This window comes from Passer domesticus, chromosome 1 (assembly GCF_036417665.1).
Source record: "Passer domesticus isolate bPasDom1 chromosome 1, bPasDom1.hap1, whole genome shotgun sequence".
NCBI classification, from domain to species: Eukaryota; Metazoa; Chordata; class Aves; order Passeriformes; family Passeridae; genus Passer; species Passer domesticus.
The window spans coordinates 147,723,304-147,740,380 of NC_087474.1; the positions used below are offsets into that span (position 1 = coordinate 147,723,304).

The window sequence follows — 17,077 nt, forward strand, 5'->3', positions numbered from 1 at the left end:
CAGTGTTGCTGAAAGCAGAATTTGGTCCTGCTCTAAGAGAGGGAGACAAAAAAATACATTTGACTTATTTGCCTTTGGAGCGATCTAGACAGATTTCAGCTCTTAAAGGGATTGCATTTAAATCATCCATGGATTTCGAAAACAACATTATTGCTTGGTATCATAAGCAATTACCAATTCTTAGATCTTCCTAGGCTAGACTCAGTTTTAGCCCTAGTAGCAACAATTCTATTAAGGTTCTGAGGGAAATGGAATTGCAATGAACTGGTATACATTTTCCTTAAAAGTTATAATGTGACAAATGTTTTATTTTAGCTTCTCTTGAGGATTTCTTGGATATTAAAAATAATCTTAATGTAGTCACTGGCTGGCATTACCATAGCACTTTAGCTGCCTGTTTCAGGGAAAGCAGAGGACTCTATTTTCCCTGCAGCCTTTCACAAGGTACTGCTGTAAATGTGCTTTGTTATCTAGAAGTACCAAGACATCACTGGATAAAAAGGTATTTTAACTTCATGCTTTGAAAGTCTAATTCTGCTCTTTCTTGGGCTGGAAACAATCCATTGCCTTCACCACAAACAAGAGGGATTTACACCAAAGCAAGAGGAAAATCAGTGTTTTTCCTGATATATTGACCTCTATTACTCTGTTTTAAATTCTTGATTTTCAAATACAGTTTCAGGTACTTTTAACTTGTCAATTTTCATACTGTCTTCCCAGCTCCCTGATGTTCCATCAGTGGTAGCAATAGTGTGGATATGACAGTCATGCACACCTCACCTACTGCATTGTACAGATGCACAGAAGTTTAGGTGATGAGACCGTAAAATGGGGCAGATTTTCAGAAAAAGACCCAGCCTAATATCCACAGAGCAGACCATGGTGGAACTAAAAGCTGAACATTTTGAAGTTACTGCAGGCATCTCTCCAAGTCAAGATGGTCTGAATGAACTAGATGATCTTTGATGTCTCTTCCAAACTAAACCATTCTATGATTCTATGAAGATGTCCTAACAGATCCTAAATTCTTCCTAAAAATGTAGGATCTATAGAGCTATCAAATCAAATCCTCTCTGGGGGTGCCACAGACCTCAGGATGCTTTATACAAGGAGGAACTGACTGTGGATCCATTTTAGAAACAAAGAAAACTCACAATGTATCTCTCAAATGCCAGCAACTGGTTTGTGATTGTTTTGTGATTGTGAATGAGAGCTAGTTCTGTGTAGAGGGGAAGGGATGAACTTGAGGGAAAATATTTTACAGGCTCAAAATTCTCTCTCATTTCTGCCAAAACTTTGAGAAAGTGTTGTATCTTTTGCAGTCATTACCTCAGCAGTTTGTATTAACACTACATTCTTCTGAAATCTCAGAAATGGCTTTAACTTACGTTTTCTGGAAAGAAATATAGCTGTTCCTTAATTTGCTTCACCACCACCAGCACGACAATAGTTAATTACAGAAAGGTAAGAGCTCAAGCTGCTCAGAGCTCCACTGCAGCATGGAGCACCCATCCAGCCTCAATGCACAATAGAAATGCAGGGGATGTGCAAATTCAGCTCCCCAGGACTAGCAGTACCTGGAGCTGGCAGCTCATAAAACCTGCACACAGCCCCGAAGTTGTGCAGGGAAATGAAGTGTGGAATAAACCATATCATGCAATGACTAGAATGTCACCTCACACTGCTCAAAATCTTGAGTAAAATCTGTTTCTCTCAGATAACATCAGAAAGGGAAAGCAGGCACTTGTTCCTTTTCTCTCTGCTAACCATTTAAAAATGAAAATAAAATAAGGCATTGGTCAGTGCCAACTCTCTTATCTTCCTCCATTCAAGTGACAGCACAACGGGCTTCAGTCAGGTTGTTCAGAAAAACTCTCAAGAGTGCATTCAAAGTCAAATTGATTATGTGCTAAATATTTTGGGGCAGACCCTCACTTCATGAGAGGAAGCAAGGTCCCAGGGACTTTGCAGACTTTGGCTTTGGTGTGTTCCAGCTAAGAACAGTTTTTATCCCCAGTGTGGCAGGCTAGCAGGCAAAACTGACACCAGCGTGGGATTCCCTCACTTAACACATCAACACAGAGCTCTCCAGTGCAGATTTTCTTCCTTTATGGATCACTTTTCTCTAGAGCAGATGAAGTGGGCACAAGTCCCCAGGGATCCTACTCACCTGACTGGTTTTGGATTTGATCTCCGCTTCCTCTGCAGCTACCGAGGGATGCACTGCGACACCAGGGGTTTGGCTGAGGTCAACAGGGCACTTCTGAGGTGACTATCCCAGCTTTCTCCTTTACCTCATTTTGGTTCACATCACAGGGCTGATGCATCAAGTTTTAGCTTTAACATTTTTCAGATTCTGTGCTGCTTTAGTGTGTGGGTCTGGGTTTCACATTAGGGGATAGTAAGCTCTCTTCACAGAGACAAAACAATTCCTTCTCTAGCTGGGGACCCAAGGGCAAATGATCCAAATTTCAGGATTTGGATCCTGAGAGCAAGAGCATAAACAACATGGACTGAAGAGAGAAAAACAAGAAGGATGAAACTTCACGGGCTAAAGCTATAACCGGACAATTAACTCCAATATGCAAATGGACCAGAACTTATAAAAGTGTGAGACCTCATGACCAGTTGTCCATTTTGTGACCACTTTGGGTTCATCTGGGGTGTAGCCCTGGCTGGGCTCTTGTGCTGCCCAAGGTGTTTCCATTGAGACCTTTTAATAAATCCCTACTTTATTCTTTAGCTCCATCTAGTTTCTCTTCTAGGCCAGCCTTCACAAGGCATCAGGGCCACACTGGAGCACAGAAACTGGGCCCTTTTCCGATGAAATAAAGTTGGAAGGGGCAGATGTGGACCTCACACACTCCACGCCCACATTTAAATCCCCACCTCCAAGGTAAATATAGCATGAAAGTCAGGTTTCAGACTACAGCTCTGCACCAGTCAGTCCATGTTAAATGCCAATGGGCACACCAGTCTACTGGTGGCTTCTACAGATGTAGCTACTTGCATTTAATCAAATTAATCCACCAGCAGCTGTTTTGTATAAATAACATAGCAAAACCACAGAATTCAAGTGCTGGAAGAGTGTTGTGAGATCATTTTCAGGGAAACATCATGTTCATTTTCTGGCAGGGAGAAGCCCATAGCCAGTATCAGACACCACTGACTGCTGGGACACTGTTTTGAAGGACTCTGTAGTGACACTGAAAACCAGAAGAGCAAACTCACATCTTTGAACCTCTTCCCAAGATACATCAGTCTTCCATGACTGGCAGATGAGATGGGTTGACAGTATAAGGATCTCTGCATTCCCTGGCAGCCTGAACCCCAGAAGGGATGAGGTCAGCCTGAACATCTCCGATGGGAACAAACCAGTGACTAAGCCATGATCCTGGGCCCACCAGCGTTATCAGGAGCTTTCCCAGTATGGGATTCATCTGACCAGATGTTGGCATCTGTGCTGCAGATTCTGCAATCAGTGTGCTTGTACCATCAGCAGAGAGAAACCAGCACACGTGAGGCACAACTTATGCTAAAGCCCATGTCTGAAACAGGTGAGGAGAAAAATCCCCAGCAGTTCTTTGTTGTGTTCATCAGCTGGGCAGGGAAACAGCAAGGCCAAGCTCTGACAGAGAGAGAGAGAGGATGCTTTGTGCACATACAGAGTCAGGTGGGCTGAATGCAAACCCCTGTCACTGTGACAGGCTTCTGACACCCCCCAACAATAAATATGGGTCATAAATCAATATATCCTCAGCCTGCAGGGACCAGTCCTCAAAGGTCTCCAAGCTGGTGGAGTGATTATTTTTGCACGTACACATTGCAGTGACTCCTTCTAAAAGCCACCGTTCCTACCAATGCCTGTGCCACAATGCAGGGACACTGTCCTGCTTTACACAAGTGACACAGACCAAAAGCTCTGCCCTCAGGTCAGACAGCAAACGCCTGTCAGTGCTGCTGGACTAGGACAGTGTGTGTACATACTACACCACGTGTTTGCCAATGCAAGAGACACAGGATACGCACAGAGCCAATGCTCAGTTCAGGCTGAGGAGAGAGCAGATAAAGAGCCTTTAATTTAACTACCCCAGACTCGAGATACGTGCCAACTGTGCTCCCAAATTTTCATTCTCAAGAACAAAAGCAAGATTTATTATTCTACCTTAAAAATAAGAACACACTGCAACAGAAATGTACGTCCTTTATTAACAACTTTTCAAAATAAATCTGAAGAAAAAAAGTCTTTGGTGACACTATCTATAAAACCAACCTATCTTAGATGGTAAACCTATGATGGTATACAGGTTAATGAAGTAAACCAAATTATATGGCTTTTAAATTTCTCATTCTCTCTTTTTCTCTCACTCACACATTTGCTTTAGGTTTAATTGCACCATGTTGTCAATAGTCAAACAAAGAGGGAGAAACACTTTAAAAAAGATGTGGCAGCACTATGAAAACATTGGTAATGCATTAGAAAATTTTTCTCAAAAATGTACATTTTATACAAAATAAGATTGTATTTTTTGTTTGCTTTTTTGCTTTACATTTACCGACCTAAGAATTCCCATTTCAGGTTTCCATTCTCATAATCCAAACACTATACATATTTTCTCTCAAAATAAATATACAGAATTATGTACAAGGTCGCAAGGCCCATTGGATCATGACTAACCCACTGAAATAATCACTAAGAACATTGTGAAAGAGTGGGAGGGAGCATCTCAAAGCATCTGATGAGTCCCATACCCCCCCAGCCCCCCAGTTTAACCCTTGCCTAATTTAACTCCCTCTAATTTAATTCCAACTCAAAAAATGTGTGTGAAGACGGTTAAAATAGTGGTATAAAGGCCAGCTTGACTTAGTTTTAAACAAGGGTGAGATGTACAAAATTTTGGAAGATGCAATTTTATTTCCAGCAGACACCAGCTAAGACCCTGCGTGGGGCAGGTCCCTCCTTGGAAGACCACAGGTCCATCCTGTGAAACCCCACCAATGCCCAGGGAAATGGCTCTGTCAGGCTGATGCCCTTGAAGGCCACGTTTCCAGAACAGACATCAGAGCCCGCCAGGAATAGAAAAAAAGAATAGGAAAACAAAAGAGCAGACAACAAAACCACCCTCTGCTGTAAGAGGATGTTTAAGTGGGGGAATTAACAAATTGTTGCTGATCAATAACAGATGTTATGGTATTCCTTTAGTTTCAGTTGGGGAGTGCAAAAGAGGAGGACATGACATTGTACACTGGGCATGTAAAGATTTTTTAAAAATCCGAGTCTACATCTAGCTCTTTCTTTCATTGCTTCAAATGATGACTTCCATTCTCCAAACGACATCTTTTGGTAAATGAGCTATTTTAAAAGGCGCTCATTGGCGAAAGATTAATTTCTTTGCCAAAATTGGCTCTAAAAGAAAAACTGCAACCTGAAATTGATCAAATCCATGATGTTTTCCAATGGAAAAGATCAAAGTGCTCAATAGCCATGCATTAGCACACCAGTGTGTTCACTATGAAATTATTACAAAGCTTAAACATTCACATCTAGAAAAAGGTATGATAATCATTAGAGATTCTCACAAAATAGAAAGAGGGCAAATAAAATCTTGTGCAGGCCCAAGGGACTGCAAGGAGTGCCAGGCACTTTCTATCTTGGATGTTTGCCCCTATTTTTGTGTCACATTTTTCTCAAGAAACCTTTCTCCAGCAGTAGATCTCATTCAAATTATAACTGGGAAGGGTTTCTATTTTTTTTTTTTTTTGCCTTTAACAAATTCAATTAAAAATTCATCAGTTCTCCCAAACTCTAATCCCTACTTCTATTCTGTTTTAATGGCATGGATCTATTCACATTCATCCACCCATCTCACCCCTGATTAAATTAAGGTCAGTAACCTTTACAAAAGGCCACATGCGTAACACTCAGTCAAGTCATCAGGCATTCAAGTACCTGTAAAGTAAAGGCTAACATAGCCTGCTGTTAATGAAAAATAATAATAAAAAAAACCTACAAAAGGAGCAACAAGGAATGAACCTTGTTTCAGCACCATCCGAATTGGGAGAGGAGAAAAAAAAAGAATAAAGAACCATTAACTTGCACCTAGGACACGACAAAAGAGCGATTTCATTCACTAAGGAAACAACACAGCTCTGTCCAGCTCAGGTAGACGTGGGAGGCTTTGCCTCTGTCCTTAGGAGCACTGGCCAGTGATGGCCACAGTGAGTGTCACACACAGAGCCTCTGAGCTGGGGCTGTGTCCAGCTCTTCCCCTGTGGACACGGAGCCCGACTCTCCAGGCTGGCTGGGAGGGACATTCTTTCCCAGCAAGACGACTACACCCGGGTAACACGCGGCAAAGAGAAATGCTCCTACCTATCCACATCCCTTCTGGAGCTAAGCCTTCCATTGTTACTTGTTTAATTAGCAATCAGTAAACACAAGGGGCCTCGAATCACACTGAGAGTGAGCTTTAGCACAGTCTCTTTCAGCCACCCCAAAAATGACGATAACAGAATGTCAAACAGTTTAAAAGCTTGGCCTGACTTGCTGTACTCCAAAAATAGTTAGTTACTCCCTTTCTAACTGAAACTCCAACCCACGTGCCCCCAAATGGCATTTACTAAAACCCAAGCAGAACTGTAATTTTGTTTTAGTACGGGTCCCTCTTGCTGACTACAGACCAGTGACTGCTTCCCTGAGGTGCAGATGCTCTTGTGGACAGGGGTGCTCACTCACCTGCACCCAGCACATGAGCAAAACGTGAGTCCTGCAAGCCTCACCCAGTGTTTGGCACATTCTCCAAAAAGCGAGTCTAAGGAGAAGGTCTATCCCAGCCCTTGAATGAGCTATCTGATTTGCAGGTCATGGGAGCCACTGAATCATTCACCCTGGAAAATAAAATCACTGGACTTCACCTTCCCATGCAGATCACCAAGCACAGACCTGAGAGCACAGGGAAGGGAGGTTCAGGTTCTTACAAGATGGGCAGCTGAATTACAGACTGAAATACATCCTGCTCCCCTTGCCCACCTACTGCTGCCTCTTACACTTCTCTCCATGTGCTGATTTAACTCTCTAAATTGGTATTAGAAAAAGCCAATAAATCACTGGACAGTTTTCCATGAGTTTAGAGAGCTGAATGGGCTCAGAGAAGCATCTGGTGGCCACCACCATGGCAGAAGGTGTCAGGTGAGGCTGCATGGCCAGGGAGTGAGAGAGCAACAGGAACTGAGGGAAAAGAGGCACCTCTTCCTTTCAGCAGCTTAAGTCACCAGCTGCAGTCTCACGTTTTGGCAGATTCCATTAAAGATTTGGTTCAGATTTACAAGAGTATGTACTGATAGGACAAGGAGTAATGGTTTTGAAATGAAAGAAGGTAGATTTAGATCAGATATTTGGAAGAAATTCTTTACTGTGAGGGTGGTGAGGCACTGGAACAGGTTGCCCAGAACACGCTGGAGGTGTTCAAAGCCAGGCTGGATGAGGCTCTGAGAAACCTGGTCTAGTGGAAGATGTCCCTGCCCATGGCAGGGGGATTGGAACCAGATGATTTTCACGATCTTTTCCAACCCAAACCATTCTATGATTCTAAAACAAAATGCCAGGAACCTGATGGTCCTGTCCTAACTTGATGTGCTCTGGTCAAATATTGCAATACATATGCAAAGCAAAGCACCCTCTGCATGTCTTCACATGTCAGGTTGCATTCAACATTTAGCAACATGTACTTTTCACTTTGACAGCAACTTTCTGTTTAGGGATAAGAATCTTAACAGCAAGAAAAATTATTTAAGCTTCACAGCATTCTCTCTACAATCAGTAATTATTACTTTTACAAAGAGGAAATTGAAATTGGGGCATGCCCTGGTTATGCGAGTTGCTTAAAGCTGCATATTAAATTGGTGCCTGAGCCTGAATGAAACAGGTGGTCATTCTGGTCCAATTACTCTTCATCCCTACTAGGTGGGACTGGCAGTGACTGAAGAGTCACTACTCTTCATCCCTGCTACCAGACTGCCTGCTTACAAAGAAGTGAGGTATAGAAAGGCTTGCTGGTCTTCTGGGCATCAGCACTGAACCCTCTTGCTGTGACTTAACAGAGCTCCTCTTGGGGTGGGGATAATTACAGAGCACCCTGAAATGTGAGGGTTTGAGACATTTTTAAAGTGCTTATTTTCTTAGCAAACTGGAATGGCATCTTCCTGACCCAAATCACTGCTTCTGTTTTCATTCTTCAATGTAAAGAAACACATAAATAAGCAAAGGATTACAAAAAAAATAAACAACTGGAATATTTCAATTTAAAAATACTTATAATTGAAATGCTAAAACCATTTTGGAGCATGAGCAGCACTCATCTTTCAGGAGCAGGTTTTTTTTGTGTGAGTTACCCTGCCCCAAGCACACCTGGGAACACCACTGGTGCCAGGACCCAGTGTCTGACCATATGCTTTACTTCAGGTGTCAGAGCTCCATGAGGGAATGTCTCTATATATTTGCACTTCCAAAAAAAAAAAAAAAAGGGGAAAAGAGAAGCCCACGCTTTGATTTCAAGTAAGCAGTTACAGGCCAAATTCCTGCACTGCAAGCACCAATGTGCTTTCTTGCTTTCCATCAACACTCCTTTTACCCTCAGAACGAAGCTACTTCTGCATGTTTAGCTGCCAAGTGGCACCACTGCCCACAGCAGGGACTTGCACAGGCTCTGGGTGTCCCACAGAGCCACCAGCTGGCCGTGCTGACTGCCCCAGGGCGCTCTGCCATCCATGGCAGGGACACTCAGACGTGCCTCTGAGCACAGCACACGGCCCTGCAGTGCACGTGTGTCCCTGTGCTCCATGTCATGCTCCTCCACAATAATGCTCCTCTCTCCCTTCAAGGCAAGGCTGATTGCCTTTAAAACAGAGGTCCCCAAGCAGAAGGATCTGCCCTCTCATTTGGCTCCTTGGAGATTCTCCAGTTTTCCAGCTGTCCAAAGGATTTCAGTCACAGGGGCTGCTACTGGATTGGGGAAAACAGGAAAAAAAGGTTGGTAGTAAATGAGAAATATTAATACTTCAGTTCTGTCCTGTTTGTGCTCAGTTTGTTTCTGAACCTGCTGCATTTTCCCCCAGTGAGATTCCAGCGTTTAACTGTGCAGGGAAAAGGAATGAAAATTGCATTGACAATCAAATGCATAAAAGAAAGAAATGGCAGCTCTGAAATATTCACAACCAACACAATTTTGATTAAAGAAAGAACTCTGTTTTTAATAGGTTTTTTTTTTTTTGATCATTAAAAAAGTTTAAACCTGCATAGCAATCATTTCAAAAATAATTATTTAATGTTCCATAATGAAACTGTACAGGACCTCGTCCCAGCGGCAGCAGCGTGCCGCGGTCGGGCGCAGTCCGAGCGGCGGCGCCGGGACGCGGCTGGCGGGGTCGGCGCTCGCTGCCGGCGGCACAGTCCGGCTCCCGGGGCCAGGGCGGCTCGGCCCCTCAGCAGCGTCCTCAGAGTCGTTCAATGTCTCGGTACTTCTTCCTCAGGATGGAGACCTGGTCTTTAAAGAGGACAGGGTCGAGCCTCATCTGCGAGTGGATCAGCGGCATGTAGCCAAACCAGCTGGCGAAAGTGTTCATGCAGCTCTGCCGCTGCGCAAAGTGGTCGGGGTCGGCCCAGCGCGAGGCCCGGGACGTCTGTGAGGAGAGGAGAGCAGAGATCAGAGCTGCCCTTGGCACAGGATGGTGGAATGGCGGCCCAGGCGGACACCATGGTGCCCAGGCACACGCGGCTCTGTGGCATCTGGAACCCGCCTGGGCTCAAAGAGGGGACGAACACCCTGCCCACAGCAGATCCAGTGGTGCTGAGCTGGACACCCCTGACTGCCCAAATAGTGCAGAGGACAGGGCAGCGTGGAAACATGAGTTCAACCATGAGCCAGCCTGTGGAACACAACACCCACAAGCAGCCCTCCCAAAGCTTGCCAGCACTCTATTTCACCCTATCCCTCACTCTTCTTTTTTTCAAATGCCCGAGCTATTTGAGAGATACAACAAGTTCTTAAAAACCACCAGGAAAAAACAGAAGGCCGTTGCTTTCCAACAGAGATGCACATGCAAGGCCAGGCCAATTGCTGCCCATAGTCTTCAGCCATAAGCAAAAAACAATTACTCAGGGTCAAACCTGAACTTTTGCAGCTCAGATCTGCAGGAATTTATACACAAGTAATTTTAACGAGCTTGTAACTTAGATGTCCTTATGTGCTTGGCATTACTCATGTGTGTAGGTGCCTTACAGAGAAAAGCAAGGTGCTTCCAGGAATCCCTCTGGCCAAGTCCAGTGCATCAGACAGCACTGTCTCACAGACTCAATCCCACACTACATAATATTTAACTGTGACCCAGGAAAACACCATGGTCTTTGACTGCATACATGCAAAATATTCTGCATGATTTTCCAAAGTTCAGGGCAGCTGTAATCCCTGTGGATGTCCATTGAAACGCAGCAGCTCTGGGAAAAAAAGGCCCTAGCAGCTTTAAAGCTGTTATTATTCTTTGTCTGTACATAAATAACATTTATGAACATAATAAATCTATTATTTAAGATAAAGTATGAATATTGAGAACCTAGGGGTTTTTTGTGCCACTTCCCATGCATCTCTCTATAGCACTTATGTTTCCACTATACTTTAAAAACAAATATAAATTGATAAAGTCAAAGGATGTAAATTAAAACATGAAGAAACAGATGAAGTCAGGAACTTGCCAAATGACTGCGATACCAGACTTGATCTTGGTCCAAGGCCTGTCCAGTTTAGCTCAAGTGATAGGTTACAATGTGCATTGATTACAGCCTCCTGATTACACAGAGCCACTAAAGAGCCAGTAAAAGCTTGTTGCTAGAGGATTATAGCAGGTATTTTGGCCATTAACACTGAATTTCCATATGACTATTCATCTCTGTCACAACACTGAGGTTATGTTAATTTTTTATTTGTCTTTCAAGGAATTATGAACATGGTCCATTACATTTCCCAAAGCTGCAGGAACAACTTGTCTTTAGGAGAGAGTTATAGTTCATGGCTGACTCGAGTCACCCGTGCTGTAAGATGAAAAATGAATGCTCCAGCTTTGCCAAACAGCCAAAGCACAGCCCTGTGGAGAGCTGAGGATGAAGCTGGAAGCAACAGGTACTTTCTGGATGGCACCTTCTTGTTCACAGAAGGTCTCCTGGGCACCCAGATGAGTCAGAATTGCTGAATGCTGCCAATGCTACTGATACCTCAGGTGCAAGCCCAGTGACACAGAGATAATGGAGTTTACAGACTGGCATGGCAACTCCCCAGTCAAAGATCTGAGTAATGCTACCAGAGGAAAATGGGAGGGGAAAATTGAGGGCCCTTCTTTCAGCTGCCCCCTGGTAATCATGGTGCTGTTTGCACTGAGATCACTGACACCATGGCAGCACAGATGGGAGGCTGCTCAGGACCTGCAGGTTTTGCAGGACTTGCTATTCCCCTCATTGCTCTCTCATATAGGGCAGGAGGACAAGAGTCCCCACACTACCATGCATCCCTGTTACCAGAGGTACTTCTGCAATGACAGAAGGATTATCCAGTAGCTGGAAGAGGACCTAAAACAAGTACTTCATGGCTGCTAATGAGTGATGGCATGACTGTGGGATAAAATGTTCCCTGTGGGGAAAAAACACTTGCATATCACAAATTATCTCTGTTGTGACAGTTCAGTGTCAGTGCTTGAATCACAATATATAATTTAAAATAGCACAGGCACAGCCTGGTACATTATATTAATTAATAATAATAAAAAATAGAAAATTTTTCTAGAATTTACTTATGCTTGTAGCATTCCATGACTAAGTCTTGGGTCTAGAACACTTAGAAAATTAGGGTTTAAGTGGAATTCAGTCACCACAATCATCAGTTCCAGGAGTTTGGGATCACCATGAATAACACCATGTCAGAAAACTATGAAGGGAAGCAGCACTCACAGTAGACGTTTGCCAGTTTTCTTTTTTCTTCATTATAATAAGCATATTTAAAGTCTATTCACAGTTCTACTAAACTAGAAACTGCAAAAATATTTGACAGAATTGTATCGCTCTGTAAGCCTAACCTAGAAGTGAACCTGTTACATTATCAATACATCCCAACTGCTAAAACATGCTGTGATTACATACCTGTCCCATCATGGTCTCCTTATACTGTTTTTTCTGTGTTACTTTGATTGGAGGCAATTTTGTCACGGCTGACACCAAAAAATTCATTAGAATGTCCTCACAATTGGCCAGTTGGTCCACCATATTCTTTAGGCTGGCAGGCAGGTAATGAGTGTACAGGTAGTGATAATATCTGAAAATCAACAGCAGTGTTATTCATACAAGTGACTGGGCTTTCAGGTATCCAGGACATTTCTATCTCAGTTGAGACCCAGGTTTTGTACTCATCTCCCAGTATAGCATTTCCTTTCTTTGGTCTCACCCTCCAAAAATAAGGGGAAACAACTCAGTTTCTCATCAAGACAGTAAACAGTGCTAAAGGAGAAAGAGAACACATACCTCTTTTGCAACCACGTTGAAAGAAACAATGTGGGCCTAAGTATCAAGATAATGGACAAGGAGGAAGGAGAGCCCCACTGTGCTACAACGTGATAGACAACACTGATGAATTCATCCTCCATATTTTCTTTCCAAACTGTTCAGTTGGAAAGAACTCATATTAAAACTGCCCTACTACTGTTCTTATTGTTGAAATTAATCTCCTTTGGGTCTATATCATCCCCTGTAGCCTGTCTTCTCCTTTGTGGGGGTGTAGATTAGAGATTCCAGAATTTTCTTTTTCTTTAAATGTAGAGAGGACTTTGGTCTGCTGGAGCTCTAACAACATAGGTTTTCTCCAACATACTGCAATATGTTGAACTGTCACATGTCCATTGTAGTACATTTCTAGAGCAGCCAGAAGACTTTGCAGTCTGTAGCTGTCAGCCAACACATACCCAGAGCTGGTCTGGAAGTAACCTCCTTTCTGCTATGCTACAGGCCATTCAGCCAAGCAGCATAATGAATTCAGGAACTCTTTGAAGTATGTAATTCCTGATGTTAAAAAGAGCAGTCCAACTGCCTCAAAACACAAGTGACTTCAAAGAGACCCAACAAGTGCAGTAATGATTACCAGATCCCCAGAGCTAAACCAAGAACTTAAATTATTACCCCATAAAAAGTAGACCCATGTACTATCTTCCCATTTTTTCCCCTCCCCAGAAGAATGTTCTTCACACCCCACCCCCTCTTTACTATTTTGTTTCATACACAAGAAGGATAGCAGATGCTCTGGATTCTTACTTGTGGTAAATAGCAGCTCCTGTCAATACCATGGAATAATCATTAGTCCATTTGGAGGTATACCCCCACCTCTCCTTAGTGTTGTCCCAGAAGTGACTGCGTGCAGGATACCCTACAATCCTCTCTGGAAAGCTCTGCCAAACTGTAAAGGCAAAATCCACCTGTGGACAAAGGTACAGACCAAATGAATACCAAAACTGTTTCAACAAATGTCAACAAAACAAAATACTACATTGCCACTAATTCGCACTTCAAAATCTTGGAAGTGTTGCAAAACAGTAATTCTGTGTATTCATCAGTAAATTAAACTGACTGCTTGACATTTTGCCCTATAATTATGCACATTTTAATGGTTCCTGTTAAAGGCAGTCTAGAGCATCACAGCATTACATTAACATTTTCAAGCTTGCCCTTTACATATCAAACCTTTTCAAGTTACAGAAAGAATGGGTGTAGGTGCATGTATTTATATCTCGATGCAATACCAAGGGTAATAGCCATGTGGTAAACCTTAATTTTTGCACATCTTCGTGCATTGCACCTACCATTTTATCACTGTTAGCACAGAGTTTGGAAAATCAGGAGTCAAGCACTTTAAATGGTAAAAGTGGCTCAGTGAAAATAAAACAGTCAGTGTGGAGTCCTTTTATATTTTCCAACAGTTTTGAGCCTTCTGAAGACCATGTCAGTCATACTTTCAAGGATGTCAATATGACCAAAAAGGTTGAAGATATAGCTTAATAAAGAGGAAGATAAAATTCCCATTTAGTTAAATTGCATAAGGAGCCTAAACTTTATGAAAAATACTTTATATTGTATGAGCCACAAGAGCATGTCAAATGCTGCCAATGGCATTTTTTTATTTTATTGTCTTGCTGTAACTATTCTAATAACTCAAATCTCCGAGAATTGAGAAGTGACAGGACATTGCTACCCCATGATCCTACCAAACAAAATCTAGTGGTATGAGGTAAGGGAGGATCAGGATAGTCTGTGAAATGATCATCAGCATTATATTTGAGAAGAGTTTGGGAAAAATGTATATGGAAAGATTTTATCAATGACTGGCAGTCCCTCCCCTTCAACTTAGATTTTGGAGCTCAAGCTAGACTGAAATTTTTTAAGAGTTATACACAATTCTTATTGTCCTAGTCAAACCCAAAAAAAAGAGGGCTTTGTTTCTGCACTGCACATTAGGTTCCCCTCAATACCAGAGGGACCTAAAACTTCACTCAAAAATGTTTGAAAAGCCTTCCAAGAATGCAGTCAAAGTTAAGGGTGTAGAGGTTAGGTAAAGAATAGCTGCTCTGAGAGCAGTCCCATTTTGTGTTGATTACTGTCAGACTTCTCACATTTACAGTGTTTTTATGAAACAGAAGAGTCACACATGGGCTGAAATACAAAGTTAGGGCCTGGTTATTTCCTTTAAAGTTGTTTCAAGGAATCTGAGGCCAGCCATAGACAATGTGCACAAACCAGTTACCGTTGTGATAGTTCTGATCTCATCCAAATCAATACCACATGAAAGAACTGAAGGGTTTTTTTCCCTATAAAGGCCTTTCCCATAAAACGTGACATCTGTTTTCTTTAGAGAAGTCTGAGAATCTCAAACTTAAATAAATAATAAAATTGCTGCACCCAGTGCCCTCTCTTGTGCTTTCAACTATATGCCCTTGCACTTAGGGAGATGCACTGAAGCAACCACCCTAAGAGAAAAGTCCCTTTATTAAAAAAGCCCCTCAGGTCTCATCCTAAGTAATTTCCAGCAGCACTGCCACTCTCGGCTGATCACCAGGAAAACCCAGCCAAGCTGGCAGTCTCTTAAACCTCTGGATCATGACCCACGCTGATTCCTAATGACTTCCCACGCAGACACCCCCCTGTGCCTGTGGAACAGCTCCTCTCACAGAACAATTACGCGCCGCTCTCTTGAGAATGGAAAACCTTTCCTGCGCCGGGGTCAGACAGCCCAGAGGATGTGCCTGGTGACTGCTGCTCTCAATGGGAATGTGATTGTCTTTGACCATGTTTCTAAACTGCCTTTTCTGGGCCTTGTAGCTGTGCCACCACCACCCTCCATGAGTAGCTAGTTTCAAAGGAAATGTCACATCACATTGGTGAAAGCTGTACTGTGGGGGAAGTGAAGCAATAGACAGTTCTCTCTTCATGGAGCCACCAAATGAAGCAATAGAGAGTTCTCTCTTCATGGAGAGCCACCAAGCAGAGCTGCTGGTGCTGGCACCCTGGCAGAGATGTGCTGGAGCTGCAAGGTGGGCTCCAGCAAGAGCTGGCCAGCTGGTTCTGTCTTCAGCACAGAGACCAGGGGACTCATCCAGCAAATACCCACTGTGCAAACACACAGGATCAGCTGTAAGTTGCTCATAGGAGCAACAAAGAAAACAAAGCAAAGTAACAAAGCCACAAAGAAAAGTGTAGGCTGTCTCACACAACACCAAATATTTGTGCTTCAAAATGTTTAGGGCACAACATGGCCAAGTCGAATGAGAAACACTATTTATTTCATATTTGATATGTGTTGCAGAAGCCTGTATGACTCTGAAGTTTGCAGTAAGACTAAATACCAGTTAAAACAAAACAAAGCCTCAAATCCTCAGGGAATCTACAGGCTGGGTTGCTGTAAATACCCTGTCAGTGCAATGAAGTCCCTTAGAGGTATTACCATGATCCCCAGGGCCGCTGACATGGGACCCTTCATCCTGAGCAACAACCTGCTTAGGAAGTCCAGCCCAAGGAGAAATGTCTTTTATTGCTTTGGGGTTTCTGTGGGCTGTGCAGGGCTTTGCACACAAGTGCTTTGGCAGCAGACATATTCTTCCTCATCTAGCAGAAACTACCAAGGTTCATCAAACAGGTTCAATGTCAACTATTTCTTTCATTTTTGAAGGAAAGAGGTCTACCATGGCTGTTTCTTGAGCAGACTAACCACAGCACATCAAGTGTACAGGGGAGAAGAGCAGTTGCCATCTCATGCATTTAGAACAAATTCAGTGACATCTCAGGGTATATAGCAGTGACTGAAGACTAATGTTACACATTTCTTCACTGACATTTAAGTACTGGCAGCATCAGTGAAAGATCCCCATCACTGACAGAAATGCATTTTTATGTAGGTGAAGTGGGGAGAGCAGAATGACCATGGACATGGAGGAAAAAAGGGAAAACAAAAGAAAATCGAGTTTTTCAAGCTATTCCCTGGCCATCATTAATAATGTATTTCCCAAATATTGCACTCTATATAAACTGTCATCGGTTTCCCTTGTGGTTCTCAGGAAGAGGTTCTAGAAATCAATACTCATCCCAGTTGTAAAAATTGGTTTTCTACATTTTTCTACTATTTTTCTTTTCTTAGTGCTATCTTGCTCTTGGCACAGACACTCGAGCACCTAAACTAGCAAAGATCTGCAATTTTATGAGCTGACACAATGGGGAGGGAGCATTCCTCAGTGAAATCTGCACTAGGGTGGCAATGCTGTCTTTTGGAGTGATAGCAGTCCCCTTCTGCTGATGAGCCTTCCCCCTCTACCTACACCCTCTACTGATAATGTGGGGGGGAAGCTACCCCAATCAGAAAAGTGAAAGCAGAATATTAAAGCTGACTGCTCTTGGCTGCCCACACCCGCCCGCAGCTATGTTACTAAAATAATAAAGAACGGAAGAACCATATGCTAATGATGAGCCAATTAACCAGGGCGAGAAGCTCCTCTGATGGCAGGC

The 17,077-nt window shown here is 43.0% G+C and overlaps 1 protein-coding gene across 1 annotated transcript in view; it reads right to left on the reverse strand.

Annotated features, from left to right (window-relative positions):
• Positions 1 to 4,187: 4,187 nt before the first annotated feature.
• Positions 4,188 to 17,077, reverse strand: part of EXT1 (exostosin glycosyltransferase 1) — a 181,416-nt gene continuing 168,526 nt past the window's right edge. Inside the window, exons 9-11 of the mRNA XM_064395306.1 lie at positions 13,343 to 13,503; positions 12,182 to 12,353; positions 4,188 to 9,678 (exon numbers count right to left, since the gene is read on the reverse strand). Of these exons, the coding sequence (XP_064251376.1) occupies positions 9,493 to 9,678; positions 12,182 to 12,353; positions 13,343 to 13,503 (519 nt within the window). The 3' untranslated portion in view covers positions 4,188 to 9,492. The remainder of the gene's footprint in view (positions 9,679 to 12,181; positions 12,354 to 13,342; positions 13,504 to 17,077) is intronic.